Genomic DNA, 18,039 nt, shown 5'->3' with positions numbered 1-18,039 from the left:
TTAAACCACTAATGCTAACTTAAAATATTTGACAGCAGGCATTGTAAATGTGTATTAAGAAATTGAAGTTTCACATCATAATTGCTTTAAAACTTCTTTTCTTTAGGTATTGCTTAAAATCTGTAGCTTTTGAGTGATGAGTATGAAGCATTTGAAATGAACTGTTTCTGCATTTAAAATGTGTACAACTCAAACCCCTTTATTATTATTAAAAACAATATGATTTGTGTGGTGCTTGAGATCATGTACTTTGGCTTTTAATTGTAGTAAACAGTAAAATTCAATCCTGAACTCGAAGGCTTGTGAAAAAACAGGAATAACTTTCTTCTGAATATTAGAGTACATGTACAAGTAGTAATTTCAGTGTAATATTTCAGATACCTAATATAGCAAACTTAATATAAAATTCCAAGGAGTTAAACCCAATCCAAAAACACAGTGAAGAAGATGTGACATATACTGATTAATACTTCTGTAAGAGAATTGTGAATGCTTAACATACCTTCTAGAATGTTTATTTCCTCCTACCTTGCAGATAACAAGGGAAGACATAAATTCAAAGCAGGCCACAAATATTAAAACAGACCTGGAGCCTGAAGCATTTCGGCCAAATCTTAGTGATCCCAGTGAATTGTTACAGTCAGACCAAATTGAAAAGGTATGGTTTTCAAATAAAACTGTTGATAGAACAATATTATCTATATTCTGTAAGTATCCTGAGCATCTTGTGTCAGATGAAGTATAGCAAATAAATAGCAAGGACCTTATTCTGAAGAGTTTACAATGTAAACACAAGTGAATACAAAAGAATTAATGAACGATATACATGGTTAAAAAGAGAGCAATAGACCCGTGGTCCCCAACGCGGTGCCCGCAGGTGCCATGGCGCCCACCGGGGGATTTCTGGGCGCCCGCTGAAACATCTGGGTTGGCCCTGCCCCCGGCGCGCGGCATACGCATGGTGCCGGCTCCAGGCCCGGGACGCATGGGCGGCCCCTCCCATGGGCGCGCGGCACATGCGCAGGGCCGGCCCCGGGTGCGTGGGCGGCCCCAGCCCCGGCCCCAGGGCACATGTGCGGTGCCGGCCTGGGGCGCGTGGCTCGTGGGCGGCCCCGGGCGCGCGGCCCATGCGCGGTGCCGGCCTGGGGTGCGTTGCCGGCCCCTGCCCCGGGCGCGCGGCACATGCGCAGTGCCACCCCCAGGCGCGCAGCTCGTGGGTGGCCCCGCCCCCGGGCGCCCGGCAGCCACGCAACGTTGGGGACCACTGCAATAGACCATCATAACTTTTTTTAAAAATGCACAGTTAAGGTTTTTGCATCAATCTTAATTCTGCCCCCATATTCTTACCTGCAGTTGACATGCGCACACACTCTACCCATCTTATGACATCCAAGTTTCCAATATGGGTTATACTATCACTATCTTCCTCAAGTTAATCATATTGACAGGAGAGGAGATTTGACACATAGGACAAGGGTGATGGACATAAAACAAAGACACCTTCTTCACTCCCCTCTTTTTTACATTTAGCATTGGGGCTATAATGGGTATGGCTACCTGAAGCATTCTTGTAAATGACCATTTGCCTCCATTGGCCTCATTACAGGGAATCAATCTCACTGTGTAGGTATGGGGAGAAATAGCAATGAGAATATGTTGTCACTTTTTCTGAGTAGTGCGATATGGCGTCTGTTGAAGCAGTGTGTGGATATGAAAGGTATATGTAATTTTTAGAGGAGGATCCACTCTGATTGAACTGTTGCTCCTATTCCTGCTCCAGTATTCCTTCAATATTGAGAGAGGACTATGAAGATGTCAGCTGTCTTGAATGCAAACCTGAGCCATATATTATTACATGTAGAGAGTGAAAAACCACAGCTTTCAATGGAAGACTATTGTTCTAAAAATTCTATTTTCCATTTAGATAGAAAGTATGACTATCAAGCTATTAAAATTAATTGCAATTAATATTGTGATTTTTAAAAAAATGCTATGGTTAATAATTCTGTTAATAGAACACATTTTTTTAAATATTTCTGGTTATTTTTTTACATTTTCAAATATTTTTCAATCACAATACAGAATATAAGGAGTGAAATACTTTATTTAGATTACACATTTTCACTGTAAAAATATTTTTCAATATACCTCATACAAGTACTGTAGTGCAATCTATTTTATCATAAAAGTTGAATTTAAAAATGTAGATTTTTATACAAAAATAAATGCATTCAAAAATAGAACACTGGCATTCTCATAGCACTGTTTTAACCATTGTCAGAAGATATATACATGCCAGATGTGCTAAATTCATATGTCCCTTCATTCTTCAGCCACCATTCCAGAGGACGTAGCTGTGCTTTTGATTCATGTTCTTTTTATAATGTGAGTCAGATGCCACTAGCACACAGTTAATTTTCTCTTTTGGTGGTTCAGGTTCTGTGGTTTCCACGTCAGTGTGGTACTTTTTAGACTTCTGAAAGTGTGCACCACACTTCATCCCTCTGTGAATTTGGAAAACACTTCAGATTGTTAAACTTTGGGTCGAGTCCAGTAACTATCTTTAGAAATTTCACATTGCTAGCTACTCTCATTGCAGATTTGACAAAATATAAAGTGTATTTAAAACAGCATCATCGATGGCCAAAGCATGAAGAAAAATGTAAATGTTTAGCATATCTGGCACAAAAATATCTTGCAGTGTCATCTACAGTAATGCTGAGTGAATGCCTGTTCTCAAGTCAGATGACATTGTAAATAACAAGGAGACAGCATTATCTCATTTAAATGCAAACAAACTTGTTGGTCAAACTGCAGTTGGTCAAACTTGTTGGTCAAACAAGGGAGTAGGACTGAGTGGATTTGTAGGTGCCAAAGTTGTATATTTTGATCAAGTGAAGTTATGTAACAAAAATCTACATTTGTAAGTGACCCATGATAGAGAATGAACTATAGTACTTGTGTAATGTGAATTGAAAAATAGTATTTTTATCATTTTTACCGTGCAAACATATTTTTTATTATAATAGTACGCACTATGCACTCTGTGTTCTCTGTTGTAATTGAAATCAATATATTTGAAATTGTACATAAACATTGCAAAATGTTTCATATATTGCAATTGGTATTGTTTAACAGTGCAGTTTATATCTGTGATTTATCACAATTAATTTGAGTTAATTTCATGAGTTGATTAATCATACTTAACAGCTCTAATAGAAAAGTAGCTTAAAAATTTTTAAAAAAGGCTAGAAACTTGTTGATGGATGCTTAGAATATCTGGAGTACATTCTAGACGGTTTTACAGCTATTAACACTTTCTGGAGGAAATAAGTTTTTGGGACTTCTTGAAGGACAAGAAGGGGGCTTGGCATATATTGAAAGGTTATTTCAAGTGGTTTCTGAAAAGCTAAGTAAAACACAATCTAGCCTCAGTCCCACTTAGTATATCAAGTAAATGTAATTATTTAATGCATAAGAGAATCTTCATTGTTTCGTTAACAGCTCACAAAACACCTTCCTCCACGAACCATTGGGTATCCATGGACTCTTGTCTACAGCACTACAAAACATGGCATGAGCTTGAAGACGTTGTATCGAACTATGTTGGGGCTGGACACTCCTGTACTAATGGTTATCAAGGATAGTGATGGACAGGTATGGAAATAATGGTAAAAAAAAAATCAGAACTGCTGCTTTCAATGATAGCTGAACAGCTGAAACATCAGTGTGTTTTAGTAATAAAAGCGCCTGTGTTAAGCTTATTCCATTTCATGATTGTATACTGGTGTTACAGTTGTGTCTTTGTGCGAGCAGTTTTTGAAAATGGCATTATTTTTCCAGCAAACGTTTTGATGAAGTAAATGCAGTGTCAAACCACGACTGTAGCAATTTCTCTAACATTTTATGACGAAATATTTTAATGTATCTTAAATAAAATGAGGACTAGGTATCTGAGAGTATCAGAGGATTGATAAAGCACAGGATCATTATCCTACCCAAAAACTGGGAAAGATATACAGTCTTTGCTGTCTAAGAGCACATTACCAACTTTTTTGCCTTAGGTAACCAATCTCTGTACCATTCCCTTAGGCTGTGTCCAGACTCAGGGTTTTTTTGAAAAAAGTAGCCTTTTTTTGAAAAAACTTCACCTGCGTCTAGACTGCAGCTGTGTTCTTTCGAAATTAAATCAAAAGAACGCGGCTTTTCTTTCGACGGCGGTAAACCTCATTTCACGAGGAAGAACGCCTTTTTTCGAAAGTGCTCTTTCGAAAAAAGGCGTTCTTGAATGCCAACAGGGCTTTTTAGAAAGAGAGCATCCAGACTCACTCACTGCTTTCTTTCGAAAAAGCGTCTTGCTTTTTCGAAAGTACTGCTTGCAGTATAGACGCTCTTTTTCGAAAGAGGCTTGCAGTCTAGACATAGCCTTAGTGATAGATATGCACATATAAGGAACGGTCATCTTGAGGTTACTGTATTGATTAGAGCGTCTCTCCATTTGACAAAGATATATTTATGGTAGCTTCAGTGCTGTATAATCAATTCTTTGAGTGATAGTCTTTGGGAATTCCACTTCTGGTGCACATGCCTCCACCCCAGGACGTAAATGATGGAATGGGCCCAACCATTCCTCAGTTCCTTCTCCCCTGCTGTGGTATCAAAACAGAGCCCCTGCAGTGTCTGCTTACTTAGCTCACTGTGCAGTTAGTTGTTAACCTAAGCTAGCCTGTGTTTATAGTTTATAGTTGGCCTGTTGACAAAAGCTGTGGTGTATTACACACAAAAGAGAGAAAGATCTTAGCTACGTAATCTATATTAGATTATGTGTTAACCCTAGTATTGGCTGACATTAATGTCTTGTGTGCACTAATGCTGCAGTGATCGATCCACTGGAGGTGGATTTAGCAGGTCAAGTGAAAATCTGCTCCCATAATCTCCCATAAACTCTCGTATGCCACCAGAATGAGAAGCAATAAGGTAAGTCAATAGGAGCATTTCACCTGACAATGTGTAGCCCCTGCAATAAGTCAGCCTAAGTTATGTCCATTCCATCTATATTATTCACATAACGGGTAACCTCATAATGTAGACCTATCCTAAATCTTGTGATTTAAAACTTGTCCCTCGTGCAAAGCTGCCATGCCACTCGGTACTGAGAAACTTTAAGAACCCTTTCTGCCTACCACAAGATATGGGATCTGTGGTTCTTCAGGATATGTTGTCAGCATGGATTTCATGGCCCCATATTTATAGAGTGCTCTTCCCTCTAGATTTTGAATTGATGAGGTAACTAAGGGATGGTTGGGGGTGTGAAAATATGGCCTAACTGTACACTGCTGGCCAAAAGAATCTGAGCTCACACACCAGAAGAGGAATCTGTGCTGACAACATTCCAAAGAAACAGTTACTGTCAGGTAGGTAACTTTGTCCTTCGCTGTACTACTTACAGAAGCTGTTGTTATGCTTTCAAATCAGCAGATATAATTTCAGGCTCATGCAAACTGCAACATTTAAGTTTTCAAACTCCTCTGGTGGAGTGAGGAGTTTAAAAACTTAGATGTTGCAGTTTGCACAATCCTGAAATTATTTCTGTTACGGGTATGTGTTGCTGGCTTTTCTTTGTCCACAAATTATATTGTGATGATCTGAAACAGAAATACAAAATACAATACGGTTAGTTGACACAGTAGAACCTCTGAGTTATGAACACCTTAGGAAAGGAGGTTGTGTGTAACGCTGAATAAAACATGATTGCTGTTCTCTTAAAAGTTTACAATGAACAGTAACTTAATACAGCTTTGAAACTTCACTATGCAGAAGAAAAATGCTACTTTCTTCTTTTTTAATAGTTTAATACAGTACTGCATTTGTGCTGCCTAATGGTGCATTTCTGGTTCCAAATGAGGTGTGATTGACTCTCAGTTTGTGACTCTGAGATTCTTCTGTAGTGTATTGGCAGAAATGCCCAGCATGGTAGTGTAGAGGTCACAAAAATAACTTTACAAGAGTTTTCACAAACCAGCATTTTTATTGCTAGAGGAATGCTTGATGAGATGCATATTTTATACTGTACAAAATATCTTACATGTTGCTTTGAAACTGGATGTAGTCCACCAGCTCTGAAAGCATTTGTGTATACCTTAGCCACCAAAGTTTTGTTTTTTAAAGAAAACTGACAGTCTGAGTCTGGCACATAAATTACTTTGTATTCTGTGGCTTCCTGTTAATATGTGTGGTTGTTTAAAATATATCTAAGATTCATATTTAAAATGAGTCTTGTTACTTCTGTAAAAATAACTTTTATTTTTATAAATTGTATTTGTTTCTATTCAGTATGAAACACAACTTTCACTCCAAGTCCATGTACATATTTTCCTTACTAAGGGTGTTTTCATTAAAGTTGATTAAAATTTAGATTTCCTAAACTGTGAAATGTTCCAAGACAAAGAGAATAACTTTAGTCTAAGTCCCACATGTATCACAAAATACACGTCTGTTTCCTCTCCACTGCAGAGGGCTTTATTTTAATTCTTGTCACTGTCAAAATATTTACAGGAGATCTACAGTGTGATGTAGAAATTTGTCTTTAAAATAGTGCTTTGCATTTTACATAATGCAGATATATAAAACAAAACAAATATACAAGCTCTCATCCCCATGATGATACAATGTATGTTGCACCTGGTACATATCTTGATCTTCTTGCTTGAGCTTGGGTTGTTTTCTAAGATATTTATAGGGCCATAATTCACCTGTTCCTGTTTTTCCTTTCCCCTTGGAGACATGTGCACCAGGAGAATAATCTCCTCTTAATTCAGGCTACAACTTCAGTGGCTTTTGTATGAAGCACTAGAAGTTTTACTGCTGGCATGCTTCCCCTACGTGCCTTCCATGCTCTCCACCCCCCCCCCCCCCCCCCACCCCCCGTTGTAAGGTCCAGTTACAATCTGATTCTGAAAGGGAAGGTTATGTGAATAGAGTTATCAGGTGGTTTCAACAAAAATACCGGACACACTTGACATTACGTCATAATCTACATTACATGTTATTTAGAAAATACCGGATATTTATATTTTCTCAATTTGTTTTCTTAACAGAAAGCTCAAATACTGGACTGTCCAGTTCAAAACCGGACACCTGGCCACACTATATGTGAATTGTTTAAAGATTCCATTTTGTCAGGCAGACATACAAGCCACTCTTGAAAACATATAAACGACTCTTCAATGTAAAAGTAAACATGTTATGAAGTTGTAAGGTGTTCTTCAGTACTGAAAGGTTATTTTAATTACTTAAATTCACGGTATTTGTATAAGATTCCAGGAATGTCACTCTTTGTCTCTGAAACCTACAATGGCTGAGTCAGTGTGAAGTGACGGGAACAGCTAGTTGAGAGGTTTCTTTCTTTGAAACATCACTCTGTGAGAACCAGGTGGAGTGTTGGAGTCCAGAGGTTCTGTGTCAGTTGGATTGTAACAGTTGATCAGAGAAGGAGAGAATAACAGCAATGTGAGGTAACAAAGGTAGTTGTTCCTCTGGCTAGGAGTCAGTTCTGTGCACAGACAACCACATTTTTCACTAGAGCACCATTCATGAAAATTAGAGCCCCAAAATACTATTTGCTGCCACTCTACATGACTTCCAGTTTAATAATAATCAGAAATCATCCCACATCATTAGTGTTGATAGTGGCTCTGCTATGACTATAGCACTACCAATGCCATAGTAGCATGCCATGAGTTGATACAGCTTTGTGTTGTAGTAGTAAGTTTACTGCTGTGGTGATTTATGAGCATGTTTACTGCTTACAGTGTTTGGTAAAATAGTACTGGAGCAAAGGGTTGCCACAAGTACTCAAAGAACTGGATGTCAGGCCATACAGAATTAGATACAGAGTTTCCCCTAAAATGTGATTAACTTAGTCATAGAATCATAGAATACTAGGACTGGAAGGGACCTCGAGAGGTCATCGAGTGCAGTCCCCTGCCCTCATGACAGGACCAAATACTGTCTAGACCATCCCTGATAGACATTTATCTAACCTACTCTTAAAAAGCTCCAGAGATGGAGATTCCACAACCTCTCTGGGCAATTTATTCCAGTGTTTGACTACCTTGATAGTTAGGAACTTTTTCCTAATGTCCAACCTAAACCTCCCTTGCTGCACTTTAAGCCCATTGCTTCTTGTTCTATCCTCAGAGGCCAAGATGAACAAGTTTTCTCCCTCCTTCTTATGACACCCTTTAAGATATCTGAAAACTGCTATTATGTCCCCCTCAATCTTTTCTTTTCTAAACTAAACAAACCCAATTCCTTCAGCCTTCCCTCATAGGTCATGTTCTCTAGACCTCTAATCATTCTCATTGCTCTTCTCCAATTTTTCCACATCTTTCTTGAAATGCGGTGCCCAGAACTGGACACACTACTCCAAGTGAGGCCTAACCAGCGCAGAGTAGAGCGGAAGAATGACTTCTCGTGTCTTGCTCACAACACACCTGTTAATACATCCCAGAATCATGTTTGCCTTGTTTGCAACAGCATTATACTGGTGACTCATATTTAACTTGTGGTCCACTGTAACCCCTAGATCCCTTTCTGCCGTACTCCTTCCCAGACAGTCGCTTCCCATTCTGTATGTGTGAAACTGATTGTTCCTTCCTAAGTGGAGCACTTTGCATTTGTCTTTATTAAACTTCATCCTATTTATCTCAGACCATTTCTCCAATTTGTCCAGGTCATTTTGAATTATGACCCTATCCTACAGATTAGTCGCAATCCTTCCCAGCTTAGTATCCTCTGCAAACTTAATAAGGGTATTCTCTATGCCAATATCTAAATCATTGATGAAGATATTGAACAGAGCCGGTCCCAAAACTGACCCTGCGGAACCTCACTTGTTATGCCTTTCCAGCAGGATTGTGAACCATTAATAACTACTCTGAGTACGGTTATCCAGCCAGTTATGCACCCACCTTATAGTAGCACCATCTAAGTTGTATTTACCTAGTTTATTGATAAGAATATCATGCGAGACTGTATCAAACGCCTTACTAAAGTCTAGGTATACCACATCCACCGCTTCTCCCTTATCCACAAGACTCTTTATCCTATTAAAGAAAGCTATCAGATTGGTTTGACATGATTTGTTCTTTACAAATCCATGCTGGCTGTTGCCTATCACCTTGCCACTTTCCAAGTGTTTACAGATGATTTCCTTAATTACTTGCTCCATTATCTTCCCTGGTATTATTAGTCCCTGAATAATAGTTGAGAAATGGGGCGGGAGGGGGGGAGCACAAGAACATGACATGGACAACAAGGCTTATTGTTGTACCAGCTTTATATGTTTGGACTGGTGCCTATGCTCTTAAGCACAATATTGGAAAAAAGTTAAAAAGGAGCAGTGCTGTAGAGTATGTTTTTTTTGAATATTTATGTTTTGCCAATTTCATTTCATTCTTCCTGTCAGAAGTTATCTATATCTATTAAACTGTTTGTAGTCCCTGTTGAGGGATTAGAAGGTAAATTTCTTCTTTATAAGTGACTGAAATGACCCTGATTCTTCTTAGCCCTGATGAACTTTATGGACTCAGTAATTTTGCTACCTTTCAAAAAATTTTCCACCTTTTTGTTGTGTTTCAAAGACATGTCAAATTCAGTAGGTCAGATCAATGAAACACTTGTGAATTCATCCTTTGGCAGAAAACATACAAAATGTTCCTTGAAGTAGAGTCTGAGGTAAAATGCTTTTTGTTTGTTTCAACATAGTAAAAACATACTGTATTAGGAGAAAAAACCTGTTAATAGAAATCTTAGAATCAGATGAACTATATAATCCATCTACAGGGTTGTTGGGTTTTCCCCTCTCATCTGCTCAAACACTTCTCATCTTAGGTCAGACTGAAGAGTAAATAGAAAAGTCAATTGGACCTGAGTGTGGGCCACTCCTTTTTCCTCCATTGACTAAACTTGTGTGGGAAGATATAAGCAATTCAATTAATTGGCCTTTGGCCAAAACCAAACCACTGAAGTATACTTTGAACAAAAAACAAACCAGTAAAATATGACTGAAGTAGGGCTGTTCAGACACATAAGGTGCTATCCATGAAATAGTTTCCTTATGTTCTGTAAATGACACTGATTGCTAGCATCATTTGATCTGAATCTGTTTGTATGAAACTCTTTGAAGTTGGGAATTAGCAGGGGCATAGTTTCTTCCAACTAGTGAGTTAAGTGTGTGTGGTGGTGGTTTTTTTTAAACTTTAGAATCAGCGTTGATAACCAAGCTTGATTATGGGTCAATAAAACTTAGATGGTATCTGCCAGACTTTTTCAGCAAGACTGCCAATAATATTATGAAAATATCTAAATCTTTTTTAATTGCTTTAGGGGGTAGCCAAGTTAATCTGTACAGGATAAACTGTGATACTATCTACATGTTTTGTTAGTCTTTAAAGTGCTCCCAGACTATTTGTTGTATTTTAAGTTATCTTTTTTTAATTGAGTTGCACAAAATTAGTTTGTGTACCCTTTAAACAATAGAGAGAATTAAAAGGCAAAACACCTAGAATCATGAAATAATTGGTTCACAGAGTATAACCCATATGGGAGCAGCTTCTGTTCTTTTTAATTTCCATTATCAGTTATGAGATCTCAGTTTGTTTTCCTCCCAGTATTTCTCTGACAAGTAATTCTTCCTGCTCTAAGATTACAGTAGAACATTAATGGACAACTAGCTGCCCATCGGGGTTCTGCATATGGCACGTGAGACATTTTGTTTACCAGTAGAGGCTGAAAGTGAAACGACATCTTCATTTCAGTTGGTACTGTTTAAACTTTTGAGGTTTCTGTGCTCATCCCAAAAGCCGGTTTTAAATGTCCCTACATCTAAAGTTGTAAAAGCAAGCAAGAAACCCATATAATGAGAGAGATTTCATGAACAAAACTGTAAAGGTTTTGTAGATGCAGTGTAGACTGTGTAGCTTCAGCATTCTACTTACATTTTTCATCTCAACTTTTCTTTCTCCTATAGGTTTTTGGTGCACTAGCTTCTGAACCTTTTAAAGTGAGTGACTGCTTTTATGGAACTGGAGAGACTTTTCTGTTTACTTTCTCTCCAGATTTTGAGGTAAGGAGGTTGTACATCTTATTTCACCATTCGATATTAGTGTCAACAATATTGACTACAAGAACTTGTGTTTCATGGGATGATAAAGAACTGACCTGCACCTACCAGGAAAAAATATCTGGAGTTAATGCAGAGCAAAGGAGTGGAAAGGGAAAAGACTGAGAAGACAGGAAATGAATAAGCAAAACTTAAATTGCATTCTGCATATAATGTGAAGTCAAAAGAAACTAATAGAAACTGGGATGATCCTTGTACTTGAATTTAGTGGTATAGTAATAGTTGTGGCATTCCACATATATTGTAGTTTAATTAGGACTAGTAAAGTTGCAGTTGAAGTAATCAAAACAAAAGTTAATGACCAAGGTGGGTTTGGATTTGAAAAGATAAAGAAGCTAAACAAGTGTATATAGGCATTATTCTGGAGGTGAATTTGTTCCCTGGAACTAATCCGTATTTCTCACTTTAAATATCTGTACAATCTAGAGCTGTGGATTTTCTCACTAGAATCATGGCAGATATCTATGTCGGGAATAGTGCAACAACACTTGAAATTTACAAAATTCAATTTTTAAAATATTTAATTTGCTATTCTCTACTTCAATTAGGTCTTCAAATGGACAGGAGACAATATGTTTTTTATTAAAGGAGACATGGACTCTCTAGCTTTTGGTGGGGGAGGGTAAGTCATGATTTATGACTGTTATCCACTGTGAAAAATGTATTACAATGGGCTTTGTGTAATGTTATGTACACAGTAAAACTGGTATTTCAATTTTAGAAATCTGAAGGCCCAATAGCTTTAAAGCTAATTAAAAGTGCGTGTGTGCATGTATCTGTCAATATTAGATAAGAAAATGAGTGCTTGCTCATGTCCATTCTATAGTATGTGTGTGTGTGTTCATTACCTGCATTGGTGCAGTAAGTTTTCCGTAGGAGACCTATTCTGAAATAACATAAGAGGTGCCGCTAGCTCTCCTACCCTCAGTTCTTCCTTGCTGCCAGTGGCAATGCATGGAACATCCACTGGGTCAGCTAGCGTTGTTTATTCTCCATTCTTGTGATCCTGTAGAACCTGTAAATTAGGGTGGGTGGGTGTGTGTGTGTGTGTGTAGTTAATAGCTGAGTTAGTTATACTTAGCAGTAATTTAGAGTCTTCATTAGTCCCAAATAGGACTCAACTTGGGGGTGGGACATGCCCTGTTTCCCAGGCTTTCAACCTTGCAATTACTGCAAACAGCCTGTGCCTGTTAGTAATCCCCATAATAGCTGTCTTAGGCGCTTGGGCATATAAGTGACAAATGGCTCCATCTAAGGCTCCAACTAAGAATCTGAAAGACTGTAAGAAGATAATCTCCTAGTACCCTCAAAGGAAAGGACAGGGCTTGGGGTGAACCAAAACCTATGCTGGGCAGCATAGCACCCCTGTTGAGAAGACAAGCCACAGCTCAGTTCAAGTGGTGCAGCCTACCATTCTGTAAATCACCTGCGAGTCCAAATAGTGATGCAGAGCCCCACTAGCTCCAGGCAGGTGAGGAGATCCTGATGCCACCCACACCAGCTCCTCTGGTACCCAGATCTCCTAGGACTTCCCAGTGTCTACGTCAGTTGCACCATTCCCTATCACAACGGATATTTTGCCACTGCTAACCCTCCTGGGGCCGCCACATCTCAGAAATACCAAACCTCAGGCAGCACCAACCGCAGAACTCAAGGCATACCTTGCCAGTGACCCAGCACAGACCCATCAAGGAACATGCAGGAGCACTAGGAGCAACCCACAGTGTCCCCACAGCTCCCGTGATCAGTTGGAGGACCAAAGCCACTGGCCGTCATGCCACCATTGGTTTTCAAGAAGGGAATTGCCATATGCTGGGAGATTCTCCCTAGCAACCAGTCTGTGATACTTCCTGGTCCCATTCAATGTCCTGGTACCAGTCACGTATCATGAGATGTAGATGGCTGGACTTCTGATGCCAGTCCACTGGCTGCAGTCACCAAGGTTCCAACCAAGAAAAGATAGTTACTTTCTTCCATAACTGGTGTTCTTCAAGATGTACTGCGCATGTCCATTCTGTGGCCTGCCCTCTTTTCCAAATTTTGGAGTTTCTGGCAATAAGGACCTGAGGATGAGTGGAGCTGGCAGTGCCCCTTATACCTGACAGTGCCAGAGGGCACCAGAGCCAGTCCCCTACAGATAATACTATGGGGAAAACTTCCAACACAGACAAGCACACACACACCTAATATGGAATGGACATGAGCAAGACATCTCAAAGAACACCACTGACAGAAAAAGGTAATTCTTTTTTTACCTCTACTCACTTATCTGAAACTGATATAAGATGTTAACATTTGAAAGGAAATCAATAATGAGCAAGGCAATTGAAAAACCTAGTAACTTGCCTATTTGGCAAAATAAAAAAAAATGAACACTAAGTTTCCAGAGTCCCAGGTTAGTGTCCCAACACTGGCACTCTGACCAATATGTCCCAAGAAATACTTTGTCACAAAAATCTGTTTTAGGTAAACCTAGGAAATATAATGGCAAGCCTAGAAATGGTGTCCCATAATCTTTGTTTTCCTTCAAATGAAATGCTCATATTTTTTACTTATATATATTTTTTAAAATCACTCTGTGATCTTCTAGCACAAAGATTTTGTTCTTGATTATTAGTGTTCTTCCACAAAAGAAACTTTAATTTAGAAGTAATTTTAAAATATTAAATTATGTAAATCTAATGTAGATACTGCAGAATCCTGGAAATACTTACAAATCTTTTGTCATATTAAAAAAAAACCTTCTGGCTTCAAGTTCAGCTATGTTTAAGGGAACTTGGGAAATCGGAAGAATCAGGGGAATCATGTTTTATAATTTATAATTCTAGCTACTCTAACTACATTTGTAAGATTAACTTTGTTCTCCTTCATGAATTATTTTTATATAATTGTTTATGTTCCAGGGGTGAATTTGGTCTTTGGCTTGATGGAGATCTCTACCATGGAAGAAGTCACTCTTGTAAAACGTTTGGGAATCACACACTTTCTAAGAGAGAAGACTTCATTATCCAAGATATTGAAATCTGGGCTTTTGAATAAGTGTATAACTGTCTCTACAGGCTGTTGTCCCAAACCTGGCATGAATCAGTGCAGCTCAAAAAGCCCTACCAGCAATATAATATAGTATTTATATACTATGGCTTTAAATCTACCTTCCTGGTGATCCAGATACAGTTTTGAAATTGCATACTTTAAGTTGTCATACTTTACTATGAGTTTAAAATATTTCTATGAGTCTCGTCCACATGGACTGAAAATAAATATCCGTTAAATTAAGCTTGCTATTGTGGAGCCAGCCTCCCAAATTATCTGTCCTTCAGTGTACCCCAACACATCTGCCTATGATCCCTTTAAGTCTACTTTTCTGCATTTCAATTAAGATTATTTTTCTTTTAAAACTGTATCTCTAAATGGAGCTGTCCCTATGGAGGCCTGCAAGAGAGGAAGTTTTAAGTATGGTGATTTGACGTAATGCTACAAACACTGGTTCAGAACGCTTATTAATTAATTCACATGGTGCCACTGCTAGACAAGAAGTTTAGCATTCTGTATTGGAGCATACCATTACACCTAGATCTGGTTAGACAATTCATCCAAATTCAGAAGTGCCACTTGTTTTATTAATGTCCATGTTTAGAAAATACATGTCAGTTACATGATATAATACAAGTTCTAGTTACGTGCTGATTGTATTAGAATACTTTGCACATGCTGTTAATGATCTGCAGGTTTGGGACAAATGAGGACAGCACTGAGCTATGTGTTTAAAAATGTAAAAAGGGAATATGAGAATGTGTGTTAATTCCACTGAATTTCATGGATTAATCAAGTAAAATGCAGCGAACAAATTTGTAGCTATGGTAAATCATTATGCATACAGGGACTATGAAACCAACGTATTTTTTCTTCAACATAAAGTGTCAGATATATACTGTTTTATAGTTATACTGTTGTAGCCTTGTAGCACATCAATTCCAAGAACATAGCTTATTCCTGTCCAAAAGAAAAAAAAATAGTTGTGATGTTTTTGAGTGGATTTATGTTGTAAACTACAGTTAGCACCAGCTCTGATAAAATGGGGTAATGTACTATAGGTAGACAATATTGTAACTCAGTAGACTTGTGGAATATGCAAAATTACTGTCATGTGACCTCAAAAAATGACAGGCTAGAATACACTAAGTAGCTCTTGTTCACTTTTGTAGGAAAACTGATAAGCCATTGTGGCAATAACAGCTCAACAAAAGTTATTTTCAAAGCTTTCTGTTCTATGTTATGCAAAAAGCTGTTATAAGTGTGACAGTGACTGACTATGTGCTGAAATTTCAGCTGTTCCAGATGAACATTGTATATTATCTTGTAAATTAATGTTTAAAAGCAGTTTTGTTATCATAGAAAAGTGTTGATTAACGGGTTGCTTATAGCACTTTAAATTATTCTAGAAATGGAATAAAAGCCAAATGGGTTGGCTTAGATAGATGTAGTTGTATAGTATTTCAGTATATTTAGTTCTTTGAAAAGTTTTAAAACTTATCTGGAGAAAGATTACTGCTGTGTTAATGAAAAAGGGCAGAGGTTCTATCTATAATATGCTAATGCTCAGTATGAATAGAAATACAGGGTCTCATTTCCTGTGTCTATGTATAGCTCTTTACCCTTGATAGAACTTAGTACAGTATGTAGATTAAATGTTTACAAAAATAAGGAACTGTAAATACATTAAAATTGCTTTTCTCCCCATTGGTCTTCCACAGTGGTATTATTGTCTTTGTGGAATTAAGACTAACTATAAACAATCGTGCAATGGACTTGAAGTAGTATGCGGTGATAGATAGATAGCGAATAAATCTAAATAAATGTAAAATTAAAATTGTTTGAATTTATTTAGGCAAATGGTCAGTTATTGCTCTTTTCACTTTCTCTCTACCACTTTTTAATTTAGGTATATTCTGATCTATAGTGTAAATAAATAGTTTCTTCTAGTGTTTGAAACTAAAGGAAGAGTAAATATTTCAAAACTCTCGTTTCAATATTTCATCTTTCATGACATTGAGAATGAAAAACAGTAGTTTAGATTACTTTTTTGTTATCTTAAAGAGTATATGTAACATATGTTATCAACACTATCAGTTCCTGAGAGTTTAGATGCCAAATTCTCCATCACTTTTTCCTTCTGCTGCGTGATCTCTAATTTTTTTAATTGCAGAATTAGACATCTGATTGTAGTATAGCTAATTTAAATTTGCAATCAAGGAAGGAGAACATCCAAGTGGAGCGGAGGGGAATAATTCCATAGTTGGGACCCTCCTTTCAAATAGTGGCATGTTATCCCTTCACACTGGGGGAGGAAGAGACAGGCATAAGTAATAGGGGGATTTGATCATTAGAAACATAGATAGCTGGGTTTGCAATGACTAGAACTGCCTAGTGTCTTACCTGTCTGGTGCAACTGTTGCAGACCACTCAAGACATTTAGACAGACTTATGTGCAGTGCTGTGGAGGAGCTGGCCGTCCCAATGATATAGGGAAAGATAGGAGAGAGATTCTGGAGGCCAAATTTAGGCCACTAGGGGTGTGTCTACACAGCAGTTATTTTGGAAAACCAGCCATTATTCCAAAGTAACTATGCGAGTGTATACACAGCAATTCCGTTATTTCAAAATAACAGACAGCTTATTCCAGCTTCTGTAACCCTCATTCTACAAAGAATAATACCTATTCTAAAATAGCTATTTTGAAATAAGGCGTCTGTAGACTCAACTTCTACTATTTCGAAATAGCTCCTCACCAGGGCCATTTTAAGTTATTCCTCCTGGGGCTCTAAATTGAGACAGCATGTCTACATTAGGGAAGTGTGCCTCAGACTAATTTTGAGGCTTCCTTGCAGTGTTCACAAGCTATTTCAAAATAAGCTATTTCAGAATAAATACTCTGGAATAGCTTATTCTGAAATGTGCAGTGTAGACGTAGCCTAGGTAAGAGATTGAGGTCCAGGACCGCCATGACTTTTTTAAGTACGTGAGAAGCAGGAAACCTGCTTAAACAGCCAGTGGGGCTACTATATGATCAAGATATTAACAATGTATGTGGAGAAATGGCAGAGAAGCTAAATGAATTCTTTGCATCAGTCTTCACAGCTGAGAACATGAGGGAGATGGCTGAAGTTTGCAATTCTTTTTAACATGAGGAATTGTCTCAGATTGAGGTGTCATTAAAGGAGGTTCTGAAAGAACTCAAATATGAAATTGCACAATTACTAATTGTAACTTGTTTACCTGTCATTTAACTCCGCTTCTGTAACAAATGACTGGAAGCTAGCTAATTTGACACCAAAATACTGCTCCAGAGATGATCCTGGCAATTTGTAGGCCAGTAAGTCTAACTTAAGTACAGGCAGTCCCCGAGTTACGCGGATCCGACTTATGTCGGATCCGCAGTTACGAACGGGGCGTTCCTCTCCCTGGTCTCCAGCAGACCAGGGAGAGGAAGCAAAGCGGCGGAACACGTGGGCAGCGGACAGGGCTGTCCGCTGCCCACGCGCTCCGAGGCTTGGCTCTGCTTTGCCCCCCCCCTCCCCCTGGTCTGCAGACCAGGGAGAGGGGGGGAGGCAAAGCAGAGCCAAGCCGCGGAGCGTGCGATCAGCTGACAGCCCGGACGCGTCTGGGCTGTGAGCTGGCCGGGCGCTCCGCGGCTTGGCTCTGCCTTGCCTCCCCCCCCTCCCCCTGGTCTGCAGACCAGGGGGACGGGGGACGGGGGCAAAGCAGAGCCAAGCCGCGGAGCGCCCGGCCAGCTGACAGCCCAGACGCGTCCGGGCTGTCAGCTGATCGCGCGCTCCGCGGCTTGGCTCTGCTTT

At 38.9% G+C, this 18,039-nt stretch overlaps 1 protein-coding gene across 11 annotated transcripts in view; it reads left to right on the top strand.

The window, feature by feature from the left end:
• The window catches only part of OXR1 (oxidation resistance 1), a 397,147-nt gene extending 381,222 nt beyond the window's left edge, over positions 1-15,925 (top strand). For all 11 annotated transcript variants that reach the window (XM_089776181.1, XM_089776183.1, XM_089776186.1 and 8 more), the window contains 5 exons: positions 536-658; positions 3,505-3,657; positions 11,033-11,128; positions 11,734-11,807; positions 14,089-15,925. In XM_089776181.1, the coding sequence (XP_089632307.1) occupies positions 536-658; positions 3,505-3,657; positions 11,033-11,128; positions 11,734-11,807; positions 14,089-14,224 (582 nt within the window). In that variant the 3' untranslated portion in view covers positions 14,225-15,925. The remainder of the gene's footprint in view (positions 1-535; positions 659-3,504; positions 3,658-11,032; positions 11,129-11,733; positions 11,808-14,088) is intronic.
• The last annotated feature ends 2,114 nt before the right edge of the window (positions 15,926-18,039 follow it).

The sequence above is a fragment of the Pelodiscus sinensis genome, chromosome 2 (assembly GCF_052426305.1).
Source record: "Pelodiscus sinensis isolate ZL-2025 chromosome 2, ASM5242630v1, whole genome shotgun sequence".
Lineage (NCBI taxonomy): Eukaryota > Metazoa > Chordata > Testudines > Trionychidae > Pelodiscus > Pelodiscus sinensis.
Note: the sequence above shows the minus strand (reverse complement) of the source record. Positions and strands in the feature narration are given on the sequence as shown.